Raw genomic sequence first — 20,270 nt, 5'->3', positions numbered from 1 at the left:
GAAGAACCAGGAAGCAGATTCCCACCGAACTCACAAGGGTAAGAGAGAAGTCCAAGTTCAATGGCACAGTCCCAAGGATGGATTTGTTCAAAATCCCGCCATGAAGTCCACGAACGACTCCAATAGCAATCAGAGGATCAAAGATAAAGATCAAGTTCTAAAGAAACATGGGATGAGAGGGTGAGAAACCTCGTTCCCACTTGCAATATTACCATGCAATATGGAGGAAGAATACTCGATGTACTTTCCCACAATGTTCCTAGGTAAAGGCATTGAATGGTTTGATCAGTATCCAGAGGGTCATTTTATATATAGATAGAATGGAGGAAAGCCTTTCTAAAAAGGTTTCAACATGAGTTTAACAAGGATGTGATGTTGAAGCTCAATTGAATCAAGAAAAAAAGCCAGGGAATCGGTGTACAAATTTGCAGCCTGAATGAGGGTGTTTGACCAATTAACTGACCAAGGCTCAAGACGAAACAACGTTGTGTTCATGGTCGTTGACCGGCTCACCAGTGGCGTAGAGTTGCATAACATGGAGATCATGAATCTTACAAGAACGTATGGTGGATTGCTTCACAAGGCCATTGCGATCAAGAAGGGGGTCATTGGTGAACCCAAAAGAAAGAAGAAAGTTGTCTTCCATGACATGGATAACGAAGAAGAAGACTGCACGATGTAGAAGGGGTTTTTTGCATCCACTATCTTGAGCAAAAACCAAGTGATGAATAGAGTACCTCTTTCTCTCCATTCCCTGTACAAAATCTTGCTATTGATTGTATTCTTTCATTCCATCTTCCATCCACATTCGCCCACCTTGCTGCATTTTATCATTCCGTAATTTGTTGTTTGCATACTGCATGTAATGAATGCTTCATTAGGCTGTATAGAAACAATAGTCTGCCTTGGAAAGTCTAGAATCTAGAGCACATATCAACCAATGCATGCCCAAGCGAATGATTCCATAAGTTATTTGCAATACGTAGCTAATGGCGATCCTCCTGGGGAGTCGTTTGTGGTGATCCTCTTGGGGAGTCGTTTGTGGTGGATGTCCCAAAGAAGTAATATGGGAACAAGAAGTGAGAATTAATTCGCAATGAGTGTTAGGACCCTTGGATACAAGGACTCATCAATGGCCAAAAATCAGTAGAGGAGAAAAGAATTTATGGCAGGATTGGATGACCAAACTCGTGGAAATTGGACACTGAATGCTCAAATCCAAGAAGAACGTGGGCCAACTGAGTAGTTCGAAACCGGATATGTCATTGATGACCGAAGAGAGGAAGGCATGGAAGAAGAACAAAAGAGTCAAGACTCTGCCTCCCAAGGCGAATCCCCGAATTCAGGCATGAAGGACTGGGAAGCAGATCCCCACCAAACTCACACAATAAGAGAGAAAGTCCAAGTTTAGCAGCATAGTCCACGAGGATGGATTTGTTCGAAATCCCCCTCGTTCCCACTTCTAAAGTTTTGTATGAATGGTGGAAATTTTGCGATGTAATATGGAGGAAGAGTACTCGATATACTTCCCCACCATTTTCAGTGGTTTGATCAGTTCCTTCCTATACAAGAACCGCCTGCCCTTGCAGCCTCGCACTACCCTAAACACACATCCAGTCCTTCCGTGACTTCGCCAATCTCCCTAACCCCCCTACTTTCCACAGCCCCCCTTCTTTTCTATCGCGCCTCTCTCCAGCAGCTCCCCCTACGAGTTCTCAATCCCCCCTTCCCCCCTCGCCTTTTTCCCGTCCTTCTTGCCTTTTCCTATTCTGATCCAATACAAGCAGCCCCCTTTCTTCCTCTTCCATCCCTTGTAAAAGCCCTTTCTACATTCCCATCCAAGCCTCCCTTTTGCAATCGCTGTAGTCAGCTAGCTCTTTTGCCTTCCTTTTCCAGCTCCTGTTGATGACTTTGGATTATGCTCCATAAGGAGCATTGTCGGCCCAAGCTTTCCAAAGATATGCTTTTGCTTCCTTTCACAACAGTCATGCAAGGCCACTTCTAGACCTCCAGGTACAAGTGCAGGTGTGGATCATGGTGAGGGTAGTCATCCCAAAGGATGGTAGGTGTTTAGGGTGAGGGAGCACCAGAATTGGACTTACAGTTGTGGTGAACTCAGATGATGATTAGAGACATTGCGTCGAGCACAGCAAGTTGAGGCACCCATCAGCACCTCTACATAGTCCCCTCTTCATCAGCATCATTTTGATCATGGGGATTAGATTATGCGCTGTTTGGTCAACGGTCACCTTGCAAGGCCAATTTTTATGAAGATTCCAATTAGGACCTTTTCATTACTCACGCGACTATAGTCCTCAAGCCTCTCACTCTTCTTTACCACGAGTGAAGCTTATCTTCAAGGCCTTCGTGGATCCCAATGTCCACCTCTTATTGGGGCATTGTCCTTCAAAGAGTTTGATAATATTCCCTTGTGTACAACATTCGTCCAAGTCTTATGATGTTGCCATAGACAGCTTTGAATTTCTACTTTGATATCGACGCTTCCCACTCTCCCAATCAAACCACATTAAACTGAATCTCCTTAGCTGATTGCCATTTTGGCAACATGTAAGTGGCATCAAAAGGGAGAGGATTCGAGGATTCTCATAAAGTAATTGCAGGGGAAAAGCACAAAGATTTCATGTATATTCTTCTCTTGGTTACTTTCTCCTCACCAATGCAATCTTGAATGCCCTCCTCATAGCCACTCCACATGACTTTGCCTTTGTCTTCCACTCCAATTTTGCCGTGTGCACCTCCCAAGCCTTCTGTGACCTCGCCAATCTCCCTAACCTCCTACTTTCCAAGACCCCTTTCTTTTCTATTGCGCCTCCCTCCAGCAGCTCCCCCTACAAGTTCTCTCAAACAACCCCCCGTCCCCGGTGGCCTTTCCTATTGTGGTTCAATACAGGCAGCTCCCTCTCTTCCTCTTCCATCCCTTATAATAGCCCTTTCTATATTCCCATCCAAGCCTCCCTTTCGTGATTTTCCTAGTCGGTTAGCTCTCTTGCCTTCCTTTGCCAGCTCTTGTTGATGACTTTGGGTTATGCTCCATAAGAAGCATTGTCAGGCCAAGCTTTCCAAAGATATGCTTTTTGCTTCCTTTCATGACAAGAGGATAAGATCTTCATGCAAGGCCACTTGTAGCCTTGCAGGTACAAGTGTAGGTGTAGATCAGGGTGAGGGCCAGGGAGCACTGGAATTGAGCTTATCGTTCTGGTCAACTCAGATGATAATTAGAGATATTGCATGGAGCAGCAAGTGGAGGCACCCATCAGTCCCTTACATAGTACCCTCTTCATCAACATCATTTGGTCATGGAAATTTGGTTGTGCGCCATTCAGTCAACGGTCACCTTGCAAGGGACGCTTATCTTCAAGGTCTTAAGATAAGGACTTTGTGGATCCCAATATCCACTTATTTCTAGTTGTATCTCATGAGGAGATTGAGGCATTGTCCTTCATAGAGTTTGATCAGATTCACTTCCATTCAATCAATGTTCCCTTGTGTACAACATTCAACAGTCTTATGATGTTGCCACAGACACCTTTGAGTTCCTATTTTTGGTTGGTGTTGACGCTTCCCACTTTCCCAATCAAACCACCTTATACTTCTTCGCTTATTGCCATTTTGGCAACATGTAAGTGGCATTCAAAAGGGAGAGGATTATCATAAAGTAATTGCAGGGGAAAAGCACAAAGATTTCTTGGACAAGTATTTCTTTTCACGTGTGTTCTTCTCTTGGCTACCATCTGTTGACCAAGAGCTCTCAACCAATCTTGGGTGCCCTCCTCCACTCCATGTGACTTAACTTTTGTGTTCCACTCCCGCAGTACGAAAGAGGAAAGGTACCAATAAGTGCAGTAGAGGCCCATACCTTACATATCTTTTGCATTAGTGGTAGGCAGCTTCTTTGGCTATTGCTGTCAACCACCTTTCACTCTCAGCTTCCCCCTCATAAGCCTTCTTCTTGGGCCATTATTGCTTCTTCCTCTCCCCATGGTGTAAACTTCATCTTTGCCATCCATCCCTCTTCCAATGCCTTAGCCACCATCTTCACATTCATTTGTTAAAGCTGTCACAGTTTCATGTGCTACATTTGTCAATACCCTAGATTGTCTATGGATGGACTTATGGATTCCAATAGAGTTATTCATACCCATATTTGACTCCCATGGGAAATGCTGTCCTAGTAAAGGCTTAGGACTGTCTAAGCTACCCAACTTAATCGACGCTTTTATACAATCGCTAAAAACATTTCGAAACTCAAAAGATTTCACATTTTTGAAATGTTTAAAAAAATCGGCTTATGTTTCAAAGACCTAAGGTTTTGTTCGGGTATAGAAAAAAGTGCCGAATCTGCGTCGTATATCCCACCAGCTTAGGATGGCCTGAGGAGCCTAGACATGCAAGAAAATAAGATTGAAACATGCAAGTTGCAATCTTTTAAGTCAATAATAGACGCCATAATCAAGATTGGGGATAACAATGCAAAGTTTAACACAAAGACAAAGAGTTGTTAGATGGTCTTGCCCTTGGGCTCTAGGTCCTAGCCTCCAAACTCATATTTTAATCAAGTAAACTATAGGCATTCAAGTTTGAAATTTCACATACCCACGTACGCATGCACACTCACATCCACATGCACATGCACACATATACGCACACGTGCGCGCACGCACACACACATATATGTATGCATCACAACATACATATTTCAGGATATGATGCAAGCAAGGCTCCCAATATGAAGTATGCAGGTAAAAGCAACTAAAAACGACTTATCTGGAAGCCTTGGACAACTTTTTGTCATGGTTCTTTGACACATGAAGATGTTCCGAAATGTTTCAATTTCAAAAAACACGATTTTTTGGTTTCTAAGCTCTGATATGTTCACATGCTGGTGGTCTTGTTGCACAAGAAACTCTACCTCAGAGATGCTGAGGTTACCATCTTCGAAAGGGTTATTTGCCCAATTTTAGAGGAAGTGTACATTGCCATATCTATAGATTATTCAGTTTCTGCACAGGGAGGATTAGAAGGTACCAGAGCTGTCAAATGCAGGCTTTTAGACTGAATATGCTTTGTTTTCTTTTGATTCGGAAAGCTGTTTCTCTTGGACACTAGTTTTGAGCTCTATGCTCATGATTTATATATGGAGTACTTTTTTGCTTTTTAACTGTTAGTTCCTTGAACATGCAACATCTTGTAAGGCTAAGGGCCAGGTCAATTTACATATTTGTATTTTTCATTTATCACAATAAAAATTGCACCAAATGAGTGATCTTTCTATTCCCGAGGGATTTCCAGAGCCTACACCAAAAGTTCTTCGGCACAACTGCGGAAATCTGAAAATTATCCCAATGTGGCGCTCTGGAGGGCCTCCAACCTCTACTGCTGAGTTGAAATCTCCAGGCATTTCTTACTGTGTAGCGAAAGAAGGGGAAGCTCTTCTCTCGGTGCCCCTCATCAATCTATTCCCACTCCCCTGGGTCCCACTGCAAGAACCTAATAGGGGAACCAACATACAGCTAGAGTCTCCAAGACCCCAGCGCAAGGAGAATAGGATCAGGGTCAAGATACCACTGTGAGTCCCTGCCCCACTCCATGAATCCTGCAATCTTGACAGGCTAAAAAGCAACCTCCAAAAGAATATCATTAGAAGATCTGACAACTCTGCCTCCCAACTGAACATCCAAGACAAGGGTATCCTCATGTGCATCCTGCAATGCAATGATCTGTAATGGAATGCCCATCCCTGAAAATGCTCCCCACCAAGTGGACTCTGTAAGCGGCGTGTCAGCTGTATCAATCCACTCTAGCAGAATGGCTGCGTGTATCTGCTGTATCATGAGTGCACTCCCTCTGAGGTGGCCAACTGCTAAAAGTCTCTGTTCCTCTGGAAGTCTCATAAAGGCTTGCCAAGCGCCTACCGTAGAGACAGGTCCCCCCTCCCATCTAGACCAGTGTATATAATGTGACACTCCAAGTGGCTTGCCATGATCATCCATAATCGAGTCATTCCACATGACTGGCTGTCTGTGAATTTCTTCACGAGAGTTTTGGGTGGAACTCTGTGAAGTGTGTTTTTGAAGCAGCCCCAAGCTTTCAGAATAGCAGCCATGAGAGGGAAAGGGGGAGATTTGAGATGGGCTGAAGTAAAGATCCATCTGCTGTCCAACCAATCTCCCCCATGAGAAGGGGCACAAGACTGAATGCTGCGTGATAAAAAATCCTCCCAACTTCCAAGGCTCTTGTCCAGGCATCACTCCACGTACTACAAACTTGCAGAGTAAGGCCATACACTGCAAGTTCGGATCAATAATATTGAGACCTCCTCCTCCTGTGGGGAGAATGAGGGTCTCCCAAGCCACCCCGGCTACAACATCTGAGGTGCCATCTAAACCACTCCATAGGAAGTTCCTGACAGGTCTCATTAGCTGAGCAATACAACCTCTAGATGTGTACCAACATGAGTAGACGAACCAGGCAGTGGTCGTCGATAAGACCTGGTTCACAACCACAACTCTAGATGCAAGGTCAAGTCTTACTGAACTCCAAAATATGAGTTTCCTCCTAATACTCTCCAACACGGGAGCGAACTGTTGTGCCGGGCCCACCCCAACCTGGCATCCCAGATACTTGACAGAGACTCCCCTCTGAATCCAAGTGAACCCTATGTCAATCCCCCAGACTGGAGTGTCCTCATTACTGATCCAAAAACCATTGGATTTGTTCCAATTTATGTGTGCACCTGCTGCAATGCAAAACAAAATCCAATGACGTCCCGAATGAATTCTGTGTCTGTGGAGTGGCATCCAAAAAAGATAGCCGTATCATCTGCCAACTCACTGTCTAAGAGCTCATCCTTCTGCCTCAGAGGAAGCTTGAGCCCTACAATCCCAGCTTGAGCTCCAATGTAATAGCTCATAGCCTCAGCCACAAAAAGGAATAAAAAGGGGGCTGAGGGGCATCCCTGACGGACTGATCTGGTAATCTGAAACCTGTCCCCTCTGACTCCATCAATAAGAACTTGGCTGTGGGCTGATCTGTAGAGGGCTTTCTATTCATGGAGGGATTGCAGTGAACCTATGGAGATCCAGGTTCGGGGCTGACCCTACTTGTTCTCGTTGTCACATGGCAGTTGAGTCAGTACAGCATTGCCTTTGGGAGTGCAGACAGGCGAGGACGATCTGGAAAGGTGTTGCTAGGATTTTCAGCATCTTTCATACAGTACCTTTCTATATGACCTGGGGTTTAGTGGCTTGGTTATCTCTTACTGGCCCATAGGTGTTCTTCGAGGGACATGATCCAGATCCATCTTTCATTGTACGGCGACACTCAGTGGAGTCGTGTTCCCTCCAGGATGCTCCCTTGAATCCTTTCAGAGCTGCTTATGCCTTGGTAGACACGTAGATTTTGGCTAGCATTGCAGCTTGGCATATTTGGAGAGCTAGATGTACATAGGCGATGGAGAGTATCCAGGTTTACCCTTCCTAGACTATGGCGAGTATTTGGACCAACATAGTACACACTATGATGGCCATTTGGGCAAGCATGCAGGGATCCTCCAAAGCAGCCACAGCCAGGAGAGTTACTTTTTTCAGAGTTTGGAGAGGATCTCCCTTCTTTTCAGAGTCTCCTTCAGGGTTGAGATGGCATTTCAGGCCTCCGCCTTGGATCTTTATTAGCTCATTTTGAGCTGTTTTTTTCCTGCTGCATTGCATGATGTACTCCCGCATTCGAGCTTGCTCTCATGGTTTTCTTTCATACTTAATGAAGTAATTTTCTTGAAATAAATAAATAAATTTTTACACCAAACAACAAGGCGGTGCTCAAATCAGTCACTAGGTGACAATACATCACCCTAGCCCTCCTCTTCACCGGTATGGTGAATAAAAGTGGCAGGGGATCCCTTGTACACTTTGCACCATAGCAGCTTCCATTTCTTTGCATCATAAGTGCATACAATAAGTGCTGAGGTAGAACCCCTTATAGGTAAGCAAGTCTTCTCACACTAGTCACCCTAGGCCATCGGTAATACTTCCGGAAGAGAACATGCCCCTGCCTTAGATACTCGAATATAAGACACTCTTGTAATGCAATGATGGTGAGCTGAAGAGCAACGCGAGCATGCTTGTGGGAAGTCCACTCGACCCAACAATGCGTGTAGCCATTTGAGATTGCTTGGTGTGTGAAGACAAAGTAGACCATTCACCTTTAGACTTCTGGTAGTAGTATATCACATGGCCAAAGTAAGTGGGTGACCAAAAATTCACACTTCATTGCGTTGATTGGAATTGTAGGAGAATGGCATATACTCAAGTGTTGTTAGAGCATGCTCAAAATCATTTAAGACGTCCATGACATCATCAAAATATTTCTAGAAAATATTTTCACAATACATTGGAAGGAGGGAGCATTACATAGACATAAGGGCATCTTTAGGTGGTAGGCCGATCCCCATGGGTGAGAAACACAGTCTTGAGCCAGTCCTCTTTGCAATTGCTACTTTGTTGTACCTACTGAATCCATCCATCAAGGAGACAATACATGTCCAGCCAAATGCCCGTGCAACTGATCTCCTCCTTCACTGTGGATTGGTTAAGGTTTGAGAAGTTGAAGTGTACCCTTGTTGTTGTTTTTTCTTTCTTTGGCATAATCATGATCAGAGAGAGCAAGTCTAAGGGGGATCATCTCGCCAACTCCATCTTTTCCAGTTTTTCGTTCACAGCCTTTGTATCGCTCAAGTTTAAGTTTTGCAATTGTCGCCACAAAGATTTTAAGTTCGGGTTTAATTGTTGCAATTGCTGCCTTTGTATCGCTCGGGTTCAAGTTTTGCAATTGTTGCCACAAAGGTGGGCCGTATGGCCATAATGTAATGGGAATGAACCCTTCAATGGAAGGCAATATCGCTTGACATCCTTGTAATTCCAGGCAAAAGTCTCCTTGAACTCTTGGAAGAATAACTTATTGCCTCAATGTTGTCCTCTTCCCATAGGTGCTTGACCACATTCATGTCAGAAGCAGCTAAACATAACCATGGTATGTTAGCCCTATTGTCATTAGGCTCACTACTTGACAAAGACTATTACATCATTTTGTCCCCATGCTGTGTCTCACTATGCGATACTTGCAGTTCATTTCTCATTTCTTCTTTGATGTTTTTAATTTAATCTTCTGACTAGTACAGTGGTTAGCATTCATTATGCCTAAGGGTACAATAGCCTGTGTATAACTAGCAACAAAATTGGGTTTGACTTTAAACTGATATATTAAATGTTCTTCTGTGCCGTGTATGGATATTTTTGACTAGCCTTATCCCAAGCTCTAGACCTTTGTCACCATAATGATGAATTTTCTAATCATTCGAAGAATCACACAAATGAATCTTGTATACAAATAAACCTAGAGCGGACAATAGAATGCAGGCTACCAGTGCAAGATACAGCAGAGTTGTTTTACTTTGTAATTCGAGCAATAACATTTCAGAGGTTCGTACACACAATGCGTGCTGTGCAAGGTGCTTTAATTGCATCATCGAGTCTGCAGATCATTCTTGGCTTCAGTGGACTATGGGGGATTATGACAAGGTAGACCATTCATTTGCAACTTTGACTGTTCCGCTTTACCAAAAGTTTTGGTTTATCTTTTGCATTTTTATGACTTGTTAAACATTGCACATTGACAGGTTTTTGAGTCCGCTGGGCTCTGCTCCTGCCATTGCATTAGTAGGCCTTGGGCTGTATGAACTAGGCTTCCCTGGGGTATTCTGGCTCTCCCCCCCAAAGTATCTCCACTTTGTATATGTATCTTGTTTCACTCACTGACAGAGGTGTCTGTCACTCAATTTACACTCTTAGGAATGCAGATGTATTTCAGGGCAAATAAGCATCATGTTTTTTGAATATGTCCGGATGCAGGAAACTGTAGAATAACTGAAAATATTGTTGGTAGAAGCAAAGCCTCATATCTAGCAGCCCCAACAAAGTCAATCATGGTTTCATCAAGAGTATGGTCAGCAAAAGGGTGACGTGTAAAAATTGAATGAAAGTGTGAAATCATTAGTCCTGTAGGAAAATGTATTTCAGTACTTGAATGAGTCCACATGGAAGAGCTTTCAAACTCTGAATTATCCTTTCATCAGTCAAAGCAAGTAGCTTACAAGCCCTTCGCTTGCTGGCAAATTTTATTGGCAATGAATTACATGATAGCATATGGTGTGCACACCATTTTACTTCAAAGCAAATTTCTAAAACTTTTTCTAGAGTTCTCCCATATAATTGGAAAAGATGCTTGATTTCCTCAGTTCTTGCAATAATTCTTGGAGAAGATAACAGAAAGCAAAAGAGAAAAAGAAAGTTGAATGGTGCCTGATGGCTTCAAAGATTGAATATAAAACATAAGATAATGCCATAAGGAGCTCAATATAAAACATAAGATAATGAGCTCATACCTTTCTTATATCAATATTTGTACATGTGAATTAAGGGAAAAATAATTTTGAGTGGTTTCTTGGGGCCTCAATGATTGAATGTAAAACATGGGATAATGTCAGAATGGGTTTGCACCTTTCCTAGGTGAATATTTGCAATTCAAAGGGGGGTCTCTGTGCTTTTCAGGATGTCCAGAATCACCTGATTCAACACCAACTGGAGCTGCAGCTCCTGCTCCCCGTCACCCCCTCTTCCGTGTCCTTCCGCCCTGTTGCCTCCCCCCAGTCCCTCCCGTCCTGCTCTGCTACCTCCCTCGCCACCCTTCCCCCTTCCCCCTCCCTACTTTCCTTCTCCCGCTGCTACTTTTCCCTTCCTCCCCCTCTGCTGCATTCTGCCTCCCCTTCTACTGTATTCTTCCTCTCCCTTCCCTGCTGCTGCTTTCCCCCACCCTGCTGTTGGTCTCCCCTCCCCACTGCTGCTCTCAGCCTCTCTACCCTGCCCGTTGCATTCCCCCTCCCCGCTGCCTGTTGCTGCCTCCTGCCCTCCCCTCGCCTACCTCTTCCTCTCCGCTGCTGCCTCCCCTATCTCTCGCTTCCCTCCCCTTCCCTCCCCCCCTTCTCTTTGCTGCCTCGTTCCCCTTCCCACCCTTCGCCTTAGTCCTACTCTTCCTTTCCTGTGACAGACGGAACTGAAATTTCTTTAGGTCGGCCATATTCCATCTTTGAATAACAAATAGCTACCCATTTAGTTAATCCTCGTCCACTGCCAACCGGCATGAGAATTTGTACCTTTTCTAAAGGCGAGCTGCTGCAGATTCAGAAGGACGTCAAGTTCGAGAGCTCCACCACCTCCTTCGCATGCATCCATGGGTCCCACCCATCCAGGACTCAGGCTAGAGGCTAGATGCTTACTGCCTTGCCTTCAGACCTCACCCCCCACCTTTCAGATGTTCATTTGTTGGGGTGAGGTTTCTTTCAGGTGGCCTTTGATTTTCTTGGAGTCGTTGGTATAGTGCTCAAGGCTAGCCCCTTGACACTTGGTTCCAAAAAGTTTTTTCTCACACTTTCTCATTGGGATTCAACCCATTGGAGGAGGATAGGCGGTCGCTTCTCTCTTTATCAAGTTCCTCAATCTGCCTCAGGTCCACCACCGGGTCCTCGCGACGATCAGAGCTTCCTCTGGATTGATTAGAGATTCTTCCTCTCCTTGGTTTACCTTTTTCCGTAGTGTAGGCTATCAGGTCTGATGGGGTCCCCAAAGTTAGGGTCATCATAGTGACCCTAGGAGGGAGGGAGGGCTGGTAGTTGTATGACCAGTAGGATTGGGGGAGGGGCTGAACAGCTAGTAGGAGAGAGAGGGGGGGCTAGAATGCTCATGATTCAAAACAAGGACACAGATTGGCCGCAAACGTTAGTGTCCCTTTCGGTCTTTCTTTAATTTATGGAAGACCCTGAAAACAGGTTGAACAGTGGATACAATTTCCTTTTGATCTAGTGCATTCCACAACCCATTAGGCATCAATCTCCCATGCTTAGTCCCTATTGGGCTCTGCTTTCACCAAGCATAACAATAGGTATCCATTTCTGATTAAAAATGCTTGCACTCAGCTTGGAATTGTTTCTAGCCACCCATACTGGGCCACACAATTCTCCACAGCTGTCACCAGTGCCTTCTTGGCCACTTGCATGTTCGGAGCAGATAGAGAAAAGCATAATTAACATCTAGCATCAATGGAAGCTTGAACAAGCCGGTGAGTCCCTTTGCACCACATAGGCCTTCCAAAACAGTTAGAAAGTGGGGCAAGGCTCCCTATGTGACCAGCCTGCTCTTCAAGGTAGCCTACAGCTGACTAGAGCGGCCCTCTGTGACCAGCCAAGCTCCCAGAGCCAATTCGCCATATGAGGCTTGAACCTTGTGAGTAACCAAAGCCTCTCTTCCAAGGTACGTTGTCAAGGCACCTCTTGTGGACCAGCCCACTCTGCATGAGCACAGCTGCGATGCTTTCTTGACCAGCCATGTGACCATAGTAGCTGGCGTTGTCAAATGGCACTCAACTACCGGTTAACCTCATCCAATCAGCTCGCCACACAAAAACAGCCTCCTCTCTTTCCGTCCCTTCGTGGATCGTTGCCGCTATGATACCAAATGCAATGAACACCAAATGTAATGAACCTAATCCTTCGGCTCTCCTTAAATTCTTGATTTCCACTTGAAAAACCAAGACTCTATGGCTGGTCCTCCTACAGCATTCAAGCTGCAATAGTACCCTCGTGACCTCTACGTGGGGTATATCTTTCCCTAGCCTATTCATTTCCTACTCTGACCCAACTAACTATGTGCATGGGACATATCCTAGGTATTCTCTTAGTTGGGTACTACTCCTTGTATGAGAGAGGAGCATCCTTCCAATAGAAGGGTGGAAGATACGATGTGACCACACGAGTGGTAACATCTCATTAGATGTTCCCTTTCAAGTCTCCCTAACTAGCTTATTCCTTAGACCTTAGACACTTCTCCCTACACTTTAATAATTCTAATTCTTTTTTACCCCTAGGTGGTGACCTATAACTTAACCTTTTTCTTTCTTATCTCACTCAACCTGACTCCAATTTTAAAACCATCTAAACCAACGTTCTTTTCTTGAATAATCCCATTGATTAGCATACTAATTTGGGTAATATTGGTTACTCGTGTCATGACATCACACATCTTCATCAAATTCAACTTTCTTATTCAGTTTAGTGACAACACTAACAGGTAGAAGGTTCTTTTTGAGTACTGGAACATTCAAAACATTATGTACATCCCACATGTGTTTATCTAATATTCATATTTTATTAAAATTCTCTTGATTTGGTGAAGCGTTGAGTCTCCTAGCTCAACATGGCGAGCTGAAGAGCGTAAGTGAAGGCAAAAGGGACATTTCATGGCTGAAGTTTTGATTCCGTAGACCCAAAGCACTGCTTAACTGTGTAGAAGGAGGTTGGAATCCTCAGTCTAGAGTTAATAAAGCCTAAATGAGGTCCCTAACAAAGATGATGATGGGAAGATAGTGTGAGGTGGTGGTGCTTGGTGGAATGAATGTGATGACCTCCCCATGAAGCGTCCAATCATCCACATAAAGTTGGCCAATCCTGGCATGAATAGTAGCACTTTGTCTCTTGTTAGACCAGGAGTACCACAAGATAGCATTGCTGAGCTCTTGTTAGACCAGGAGCATAGCAAGCTAGCATTGTTGACGTGGAACTCATCCTCATACCAGCGATCTCTACCTCTCACCCTGAGGACAAAATCTTCGCAAGATGCTGTCTCTGATGGGAGGATACCACCTTCCCTTCTTTTTTAAATCAATAGGCTGTCTACCATATTTAAATCTCCTCCTACAATCTAGGAGCCTGCATGAATTAGACATTTGCTTATCTCTTTCCAAAACAGCCCTATCTTGAAGTACCAATTTTTAGCAACACCTGTTACTCCTCCCCTTGCGGCTTGATTTGCACTCTTGTTTTTGCCTTCCCAGCCCCTTTTTGCCCCCAAGCCTGCCATCTTTGCTCTCGAACGTCCATTTCTGCTCCCAACCCCCTAGCTCCTTGTTTCTGTTCCCCAGCATCCGTTTCTACCCCAACTCCCCCTTTATGCGGCCTGCTCTTCCCCTCCCTTCTCAGTTCTCAGCCCTTTCCTAAAACCTCCACCCTCTTTCCTCCCTCCCTTTCCCTTACTAGTAGTTTCCCCTTAGTTTTCTCCTACAAGTCTTTTTGCAAGCAAGGATTTTTCTTCATCGGTTTCAAGTTGATTTCATACTTCAAGATTGATGAATGGCTCCGCCTTAAGCCACCGGCCTTGAGAATGTGTCTTTTCTCAAAAGACAAGTTGCAATAGTTACAAAAGATGTGGAGAAAGAATACACTCTTTGCTTGCATTCATGGATCCCATCCTTCATGAAGTCAAGCTTGGGATTGGACACTCTTTGACTTTCCAAGCGTATGAGTAGAGGTTTTTTATATGTATTATTCATCTGGTAGACATCATAGCACATGTGCTTCAGGCTAGCCTTCTAGCCCTCTCCTTTGAGATGGTGTTCCTCTCTCCTTACATTTGGCTTTGACCTAGTAGAGGAGAATAGTTGGATCACTTCTTTGTTTATCAACTTTTTGGGGCCTTCCTTTTTTTTATCACCGGCTCCTTCCCACCATTGGTGCATCTTTTGAAGTTCTCACGGAGGTTTCCCCACTTCGTGGTTTACCTCTATAGCATTAGAGGTAGTCAAATCTGATGGAGTCCCTCGGGTTAGGGTCATTGTTTCTGACTCTAACCTTTCTGTTAATCATGCTTCAAAGACGAGATGGTTCACTCTTTCAATAGAGGATCGAGATTGTTGGTCGTTTGGATCAAAGTCGCATTTGCACATTCTGTGTGCATTTTGTTAGGGATTGACCCTAACCTTTCTGCCAATCACATCATGGTTCAAAGACTAGGTGGAGGCCTCATCTTTGACTTCCCCAGTTTAGGCTAGGGTCTTAAGGACCCCCAGCTCCCTTTTTAGCTCATGCAGAGCAATGCATTTACTCCTTTGACTGATTGCAAAGACTTTTCTGAGTGTGTGCCCTCCACTTCTGCTGATATTGTAGCTCATTTGGAGAAGCATTGACTTCTACTAATACAAAACAACATTGTCTCTCTAGTGGACTTTCCACTCCTCAATTGAGGTTTAGAGAGGGCAGACGCTTCCTTCACCAGATTTGCTTAGGGATTGCAGTAGGTTAAGTTTTAGATCATTACTTTGTGGTCTGCTGCAGTTGGCACCAGGGGAAGGACTTTATTTCTGTTCCAGCCACCATTCCCTCCCTTGTGGTTAGCCATATATTATTATTCCATCTAGGAATCAATGGATTATTTTGTTGATTGATGGATGTAAGATTGGCTTTCTCAACCTCTATGCTCCAAATAATAGAGGGGAAAGGGCTCGTTCTTTCTTGAGCCCATATTGCTGATTCTTGGGTAATTGGTCAACATGGTGGAGTTGCCTACTGATAAAAGAGGGGGAAGATATGGTGTCCTTCACTCTCTTGAGAGAGCCTTATGGGATGCTTTCCTTTATCAATTTAGAGGCATAGATTGTTGGGTTGATGATGCTTTTCACGTTTTGCATCAATCACGTCTATTTTGTTGGTCAAACAAGAGATACTAGAGTCCCATCTACACACGGATTGACAGATTTTATGTGGATGATTGGACCTGGATAGAGGTGGTAATATATCCCTTGGCCCTAGGTTTCTACTTCAGATCACTATCTCATTATTATTTCTAATTTTAACCTTACACTCATGCTTGGTTTGCCAATATTAGGATTCTAGGTATCCAATGAAGGATCTTTTAGTGGCAGCTATGCTGATTTGGGATTCTATTTAGAGGATGGTTTATGCTCTTTCTGATATTAGTTGTTTCCATGACTTTGTTGCAAAGACCAGGAGGTAGGACATCCTCAGGCAACAGATGGCTATTCCTTAGCAGCTAGTAGCCTTACAAAGGGAGGAACAAAAAATAACTTTAGATGTCTGGGTCCACAGGCACCTTCCTGTAGTAGCAATGACTCACTAGCAGACTCTTATGGACTACACTTATCATATCATGCACTAGAGTCCTTTTGGGTTCAGATAGGGGGAAGAGTCAATAAATACTTTTCACTACTCTTGGTCCTAGACTTGGTAGAAAAAGTATTTCTCAGCTGATTGGAATCTGACAGGGTCTCGCATTGAGACACTCGTACTACCATGCATACTGCTTTTGATTTTTATGCTTCCATCCTCATTGAAGATTCAGACACGACTGATAGAGATGGTGTCCCTCTGAGCATTTAGCAAGGAGTCCCAATGTTCGTGAAATAGGGTATGAGATCTCTCTTGATGCACCGTTCACCAACGTGGAATGTAGGACTGCTTTACTTTCCCTAGGGCCTTGCTTTTCTACTCTTGGATTTTGAGAAATCTTATGACAAAGAAGATTGGGGCTTTCGGAAGGGTGCTGCTGTCTTTACGTTTTCTGATTCATTGATCCAAGGTGTGCCCTCCATTTACATAGCAGCTCACAGTAAAGTTTTATCAAAGGTGCTAGAGGAGAGAGGTTTTAGATTTTCAGATCAGTCGGTTAGGGAGCCCTCTCGCCCCTTTATTATATTTGTTTGTGGCAGAGGCTATGAGTATTCTCCTCAGATCTCAGGCGGACATCCTGGTTTTAGACTCCCCCTCAAAGCACCATATCAAAAGGTATGACCTCAAAGTAGCTTGCCTATCTTGGAGCATTGCCATTCAATAAATTGGTTCCCTTGGATGAGAAGATGTCAATCAACCCAAGGGTTACAAAAGGATGAAGATGGTCTCTGATGACCTGCTTCTTGCACAATGGGTGCAAGTACAGCCCATACCCTATATGTTGTAGCTGACAACCTTCATATACGAGGGGTTTCACAGTGGAAAGGCTTACTTGACATGAACCCCTTTGAGAGGGCAACAAATTGCAGCATGTCTGCAATATATTATCAGCAGATCAAGAAAGTCCATGGGAGAGGATCTCTTGAGAAGACTGCTCATCCCTCTTCTTTGCAAGGTGCCTATCTCTTCTTGAACAGTGTTGTCCAGTAATCTGAGTTTACATCTGAGGTATGTACGGATGAGTGTTTCTTCCACTATAGCTGCATGATTTTGTAGATATTTCAAATAGAAGCGAAGTACCCTTATGTTGTTTTGGAGCATGTAACACACATGGCTGAATAGGGGCCTGGAAGCAGGAAATGAGAGCGACCTTTGAAGTCTTTAGCAGTCAAAAATCACATTCACAACTGTGTATTGGATCATGAGGCAAGATATTTCTGAAATAAGGAACAATTGATTCAGTAAATCTTCTTGTTTTTTACTCTTTTTCATTTTCTACTCCTTATAGTCATGAGGTGAGTTCATATTGTTTATCTTCAAAATGGACTATCCGTCATCCTCTTTTGCAAGGCATATTGTGGATAATTAATTTTCTGTTAAGGTTTTTTAAATATAGATTGTAAGTTAAAAGTGTATAGGGAAGCCATCTGTGAAATAACCACCTTGGTGATGTTTAGGTCTAACCAATATGGTATTTTCCCCTTTGTAATCTGAACCCTTTGCTTTTATGGCAGGTTGCCAAGTGTGTAGAAATTGGTCTCTTGGAATTGTTATTGCTTGTGATATTTTCTCTGGTGAGTCATAAATGCTCTGGCTCTTGAAAATATTGTTGTTACATCTCAGGAAAAAGGTAGGAAGAAACCTTAGATGTGACTTAATTTAACAGTTCAATTTCAAGCCTTTAAAAAAGAAAAAATGCACTTCATGATGGATGTATGCATATGCGAAGGGAACCAGCAAGTATGTCCAACAATGCACCATTGCAGGATGTCAACAAGGATTATATTCCTGTATTGTTCTTGTTCTTTCTAATTTTTAATCTTAACTGACATGGTCAGCTCATGATATGAAGCTTGATATAATAAAGACATCATTGTAAATCGTACTGGTATTATCAAGCTTCATATCATAAGCTGACCATGTTAGTTAAAAATCACAGGAGAAGATACTTTTTTTTGGCCTGTTTTGAAACAGTATCTAAGACATAACCCAGTATGTTTTTTTCCTGTTTTGTAACAGCATCTAAGACATCTGAAACCTAGAAAGGTGCCTCTGTTCGAGCGTCTGCCTATTATATTCTCAGTGGTGATCATTTGGGCTTTTGCTCATCTTCTAACTGTGAGTGGAGCTTACAAAAATGTTCCTACAAAGACAAAAGTACATTGTCGCACGGATCAAGCTAATCTGATATCATCTGCTCCTTGGTAGAGTGTCTACTTTTCATCAGCTATTGCATCTGTAACATGCTCATCCACTTTTCTGTCCTTTACATAATTGAGCATCGTCAGTCTTCAAACAGGAACCTGAAATTGCTATCACTGCAGTTATGTTATGTGACATCATCTTTAGGGGCTGAAAAACGTGTAGCTTTTTGCAATGTGGCTACATAAACATTTTTTCATTGTTTGATATGCTCGTATATTGTCTGACTTTCCTATTGATACACATGCAAAATTTTCACCTCTGTTTTCAACATCTGGAAACTTCTTGTTCTCATTTTACTAAAATCAATATGAGAGAACTTTACTCAAACATTAAGATTTATAGTTTGACAGGACTTAATTTACTCTGGCTCTTGGTTCAGGATAAGAATTCCTTATCCTCTTCAATGGGGAGCTCCTTCGTTCGATGGAGGCCACATCTTTGGTATGATGGCATCAGTATTAACTTCTTTAGTGGAGGTGCACACCCCTTTATCTATACACTTCCGCATCTCTAATCCATGTCTTATGTGTGATTCTGCCTTCTTTCTTGTCTCTTTATAATGCTAATTTAGCACTCATTTTAAGAATGTCATGTTATATCTGTGTTTGGAGGTGTGAAATTGAAGTGATACCTTCCACAGAAAACCCTTCAGTCTGAAACTGTACTTTCAGCCAACTCTCAGATAGCCAGGAGGTAGTGGTCCCAAGTGTATGGACGAAAAAAAAAAAAAGGTTTTCTTATGTTTCTTCTAGACTCTTCTTTCTGTGGATCAGGAAAAAGGTTCCCTCCATCTTATGCACATTTAAAGCATGCTTGACAAGGCTGCAATCTTTCAAAAGACTTTCTATGGTTGAGCAACAAAAGCTTCCCTTCATCAAAGCATGTGTAAAGCATGCTTGAGAAGACTGCAAAGTCTCAAAAAACAATAATTTTGTCCAAATACACTGTTTTCGTCAAATGCTGCAAATCCTTTGGGAAGGAAGCAAGGCCTATGAAGTTGAACACAACTGAAAGCGTGAAGGAGAGGACACAGAGAGTAGTTCGCCCTGGACGAATTCAGTGGAGGGTTTCTTCCTACACATATCTGGGGGTTCTTTTCGCTGGCATGATTTTCACAATGTGATCAGCGATGCAGGCCGGACTAGGAAGGGGATATGTTGCAGGATTGAGTGACAATGCTTTCACTGTCATATCACAGATCCCCAGATCAAGTCTCATTTCTTCGACTCCTTGCTCCACCCAGTGGGCAAGTATGGCAGTCCTTGTTGGGGGCCTGATCTATGAGAGGTAGATTGGGCTCAAGTGGAGAGGCTCCAGGTTCTCTTATTGTCACATATGATCTGTAATAAGCCGTCAGTCCCACACCAGATCATTTGGGCTATGTTTCGAATAATACCCACCATAGCTTGGCGAAGCATTCTAGATGATCACACATCTTCGCTGAGTCAAAGATTATGGCTCCTTGAAATCAGGCGGATGCAGTTACCATGGCTTGCCTAATCGGCATCCATGACCTTAGCAGCTGAGGGCGATAAGAGGTATTGGTATGTCCGTCATGCAGATGGTTTGAGAGCCTGGATCTCCATTTGGACAGATTGCCTTTTTTTCAATATAGCCTTGAAGTCCCCTTTGTTATGCTCACTTACTTTGAGGTTAACCAGGTTTTCTAGGAGGATCTCAAATAGCTATACACATTCTGGACCTGGTTAGTCCCTAGCGGGCTTTTACAGAGATAACTGCTTATAGATATTAGAGGAGGGCTTCATCGAACCTCTAGGCTACAAATGGATCCACCTCCCCCACCCTTTCAGGATTTCGATTGGCAGTTTCGTGTTTTGTCATACCTACTACGCGTTGAGACATACCTACTATGCGTTGAGACTAGTGTGGCTAAGGGCATGCCTAGAGAGAGATGCATTTGCACTCTATGCGATCTATAGGAGATTGAGTGAGAGGAGCATTTTGCTATTATATTCCCCAT

The 20,270-nt window shown here is 43.5% G+C and overlaps 1 protein-coding gene across 2 annotated transcripts in view; it reads left to right on the top strand.

Annotated features, from left to right (window-relative positions):
* The window catches only part of LOC147895649 (nucleobase-ascorbate transporter 2-like), a 44,219-nt gene that overhangs the window by 8,298 nt on the left and 15,651 nt on the right, over window positions 1-20,270 (top strand). For both annotated transcript variants that reach the window (XM_087383258.1, XM_087383257.1), the window contains exons 4-8: window positions 9,493-9,593; window positions 9,692-9,767; window positions 17,599-17,658; window positions 18,104-18,288; window positions 18,669-18,765. In XM_087383258.1, coding sequence (XP_087239384.1) covers window positions 9,493-9,593; window positions 9,692-9,767; window positions 17,599-17,658; window positions 18,104-18,288; window positions 18,669-18,765 — 519 coding nt within the window. The remainder of the gene's footprint in view (window positions 1-9,492; window positions 9,594-9,691; window positions 9,768-17,598; window positions 17,659-18,103; window positions 18,289-18,668; window positions 18,766-20,270) is intronic.

Source organism: Dipteris shenzhenensis, chromosome 12 (genome assembly GCF_047967505.1).
Source record: "Dipteris shenzhenensis isolate YYH24624 ecotype China chromosome 12, Dip_SZ_1.0, whole genome shotgun sequence".
Classification (NCBI taxonomy): Eukaryota; Viridiplantae; Streptophyta; class Polypodiopsida; order Gleicheniales; family Dipteridaceae; genus Dipteris; species Dipteris shenzhenensis.
This window is presented reverse-complemented; position numbering and strand designations above follow the sequence as displayed.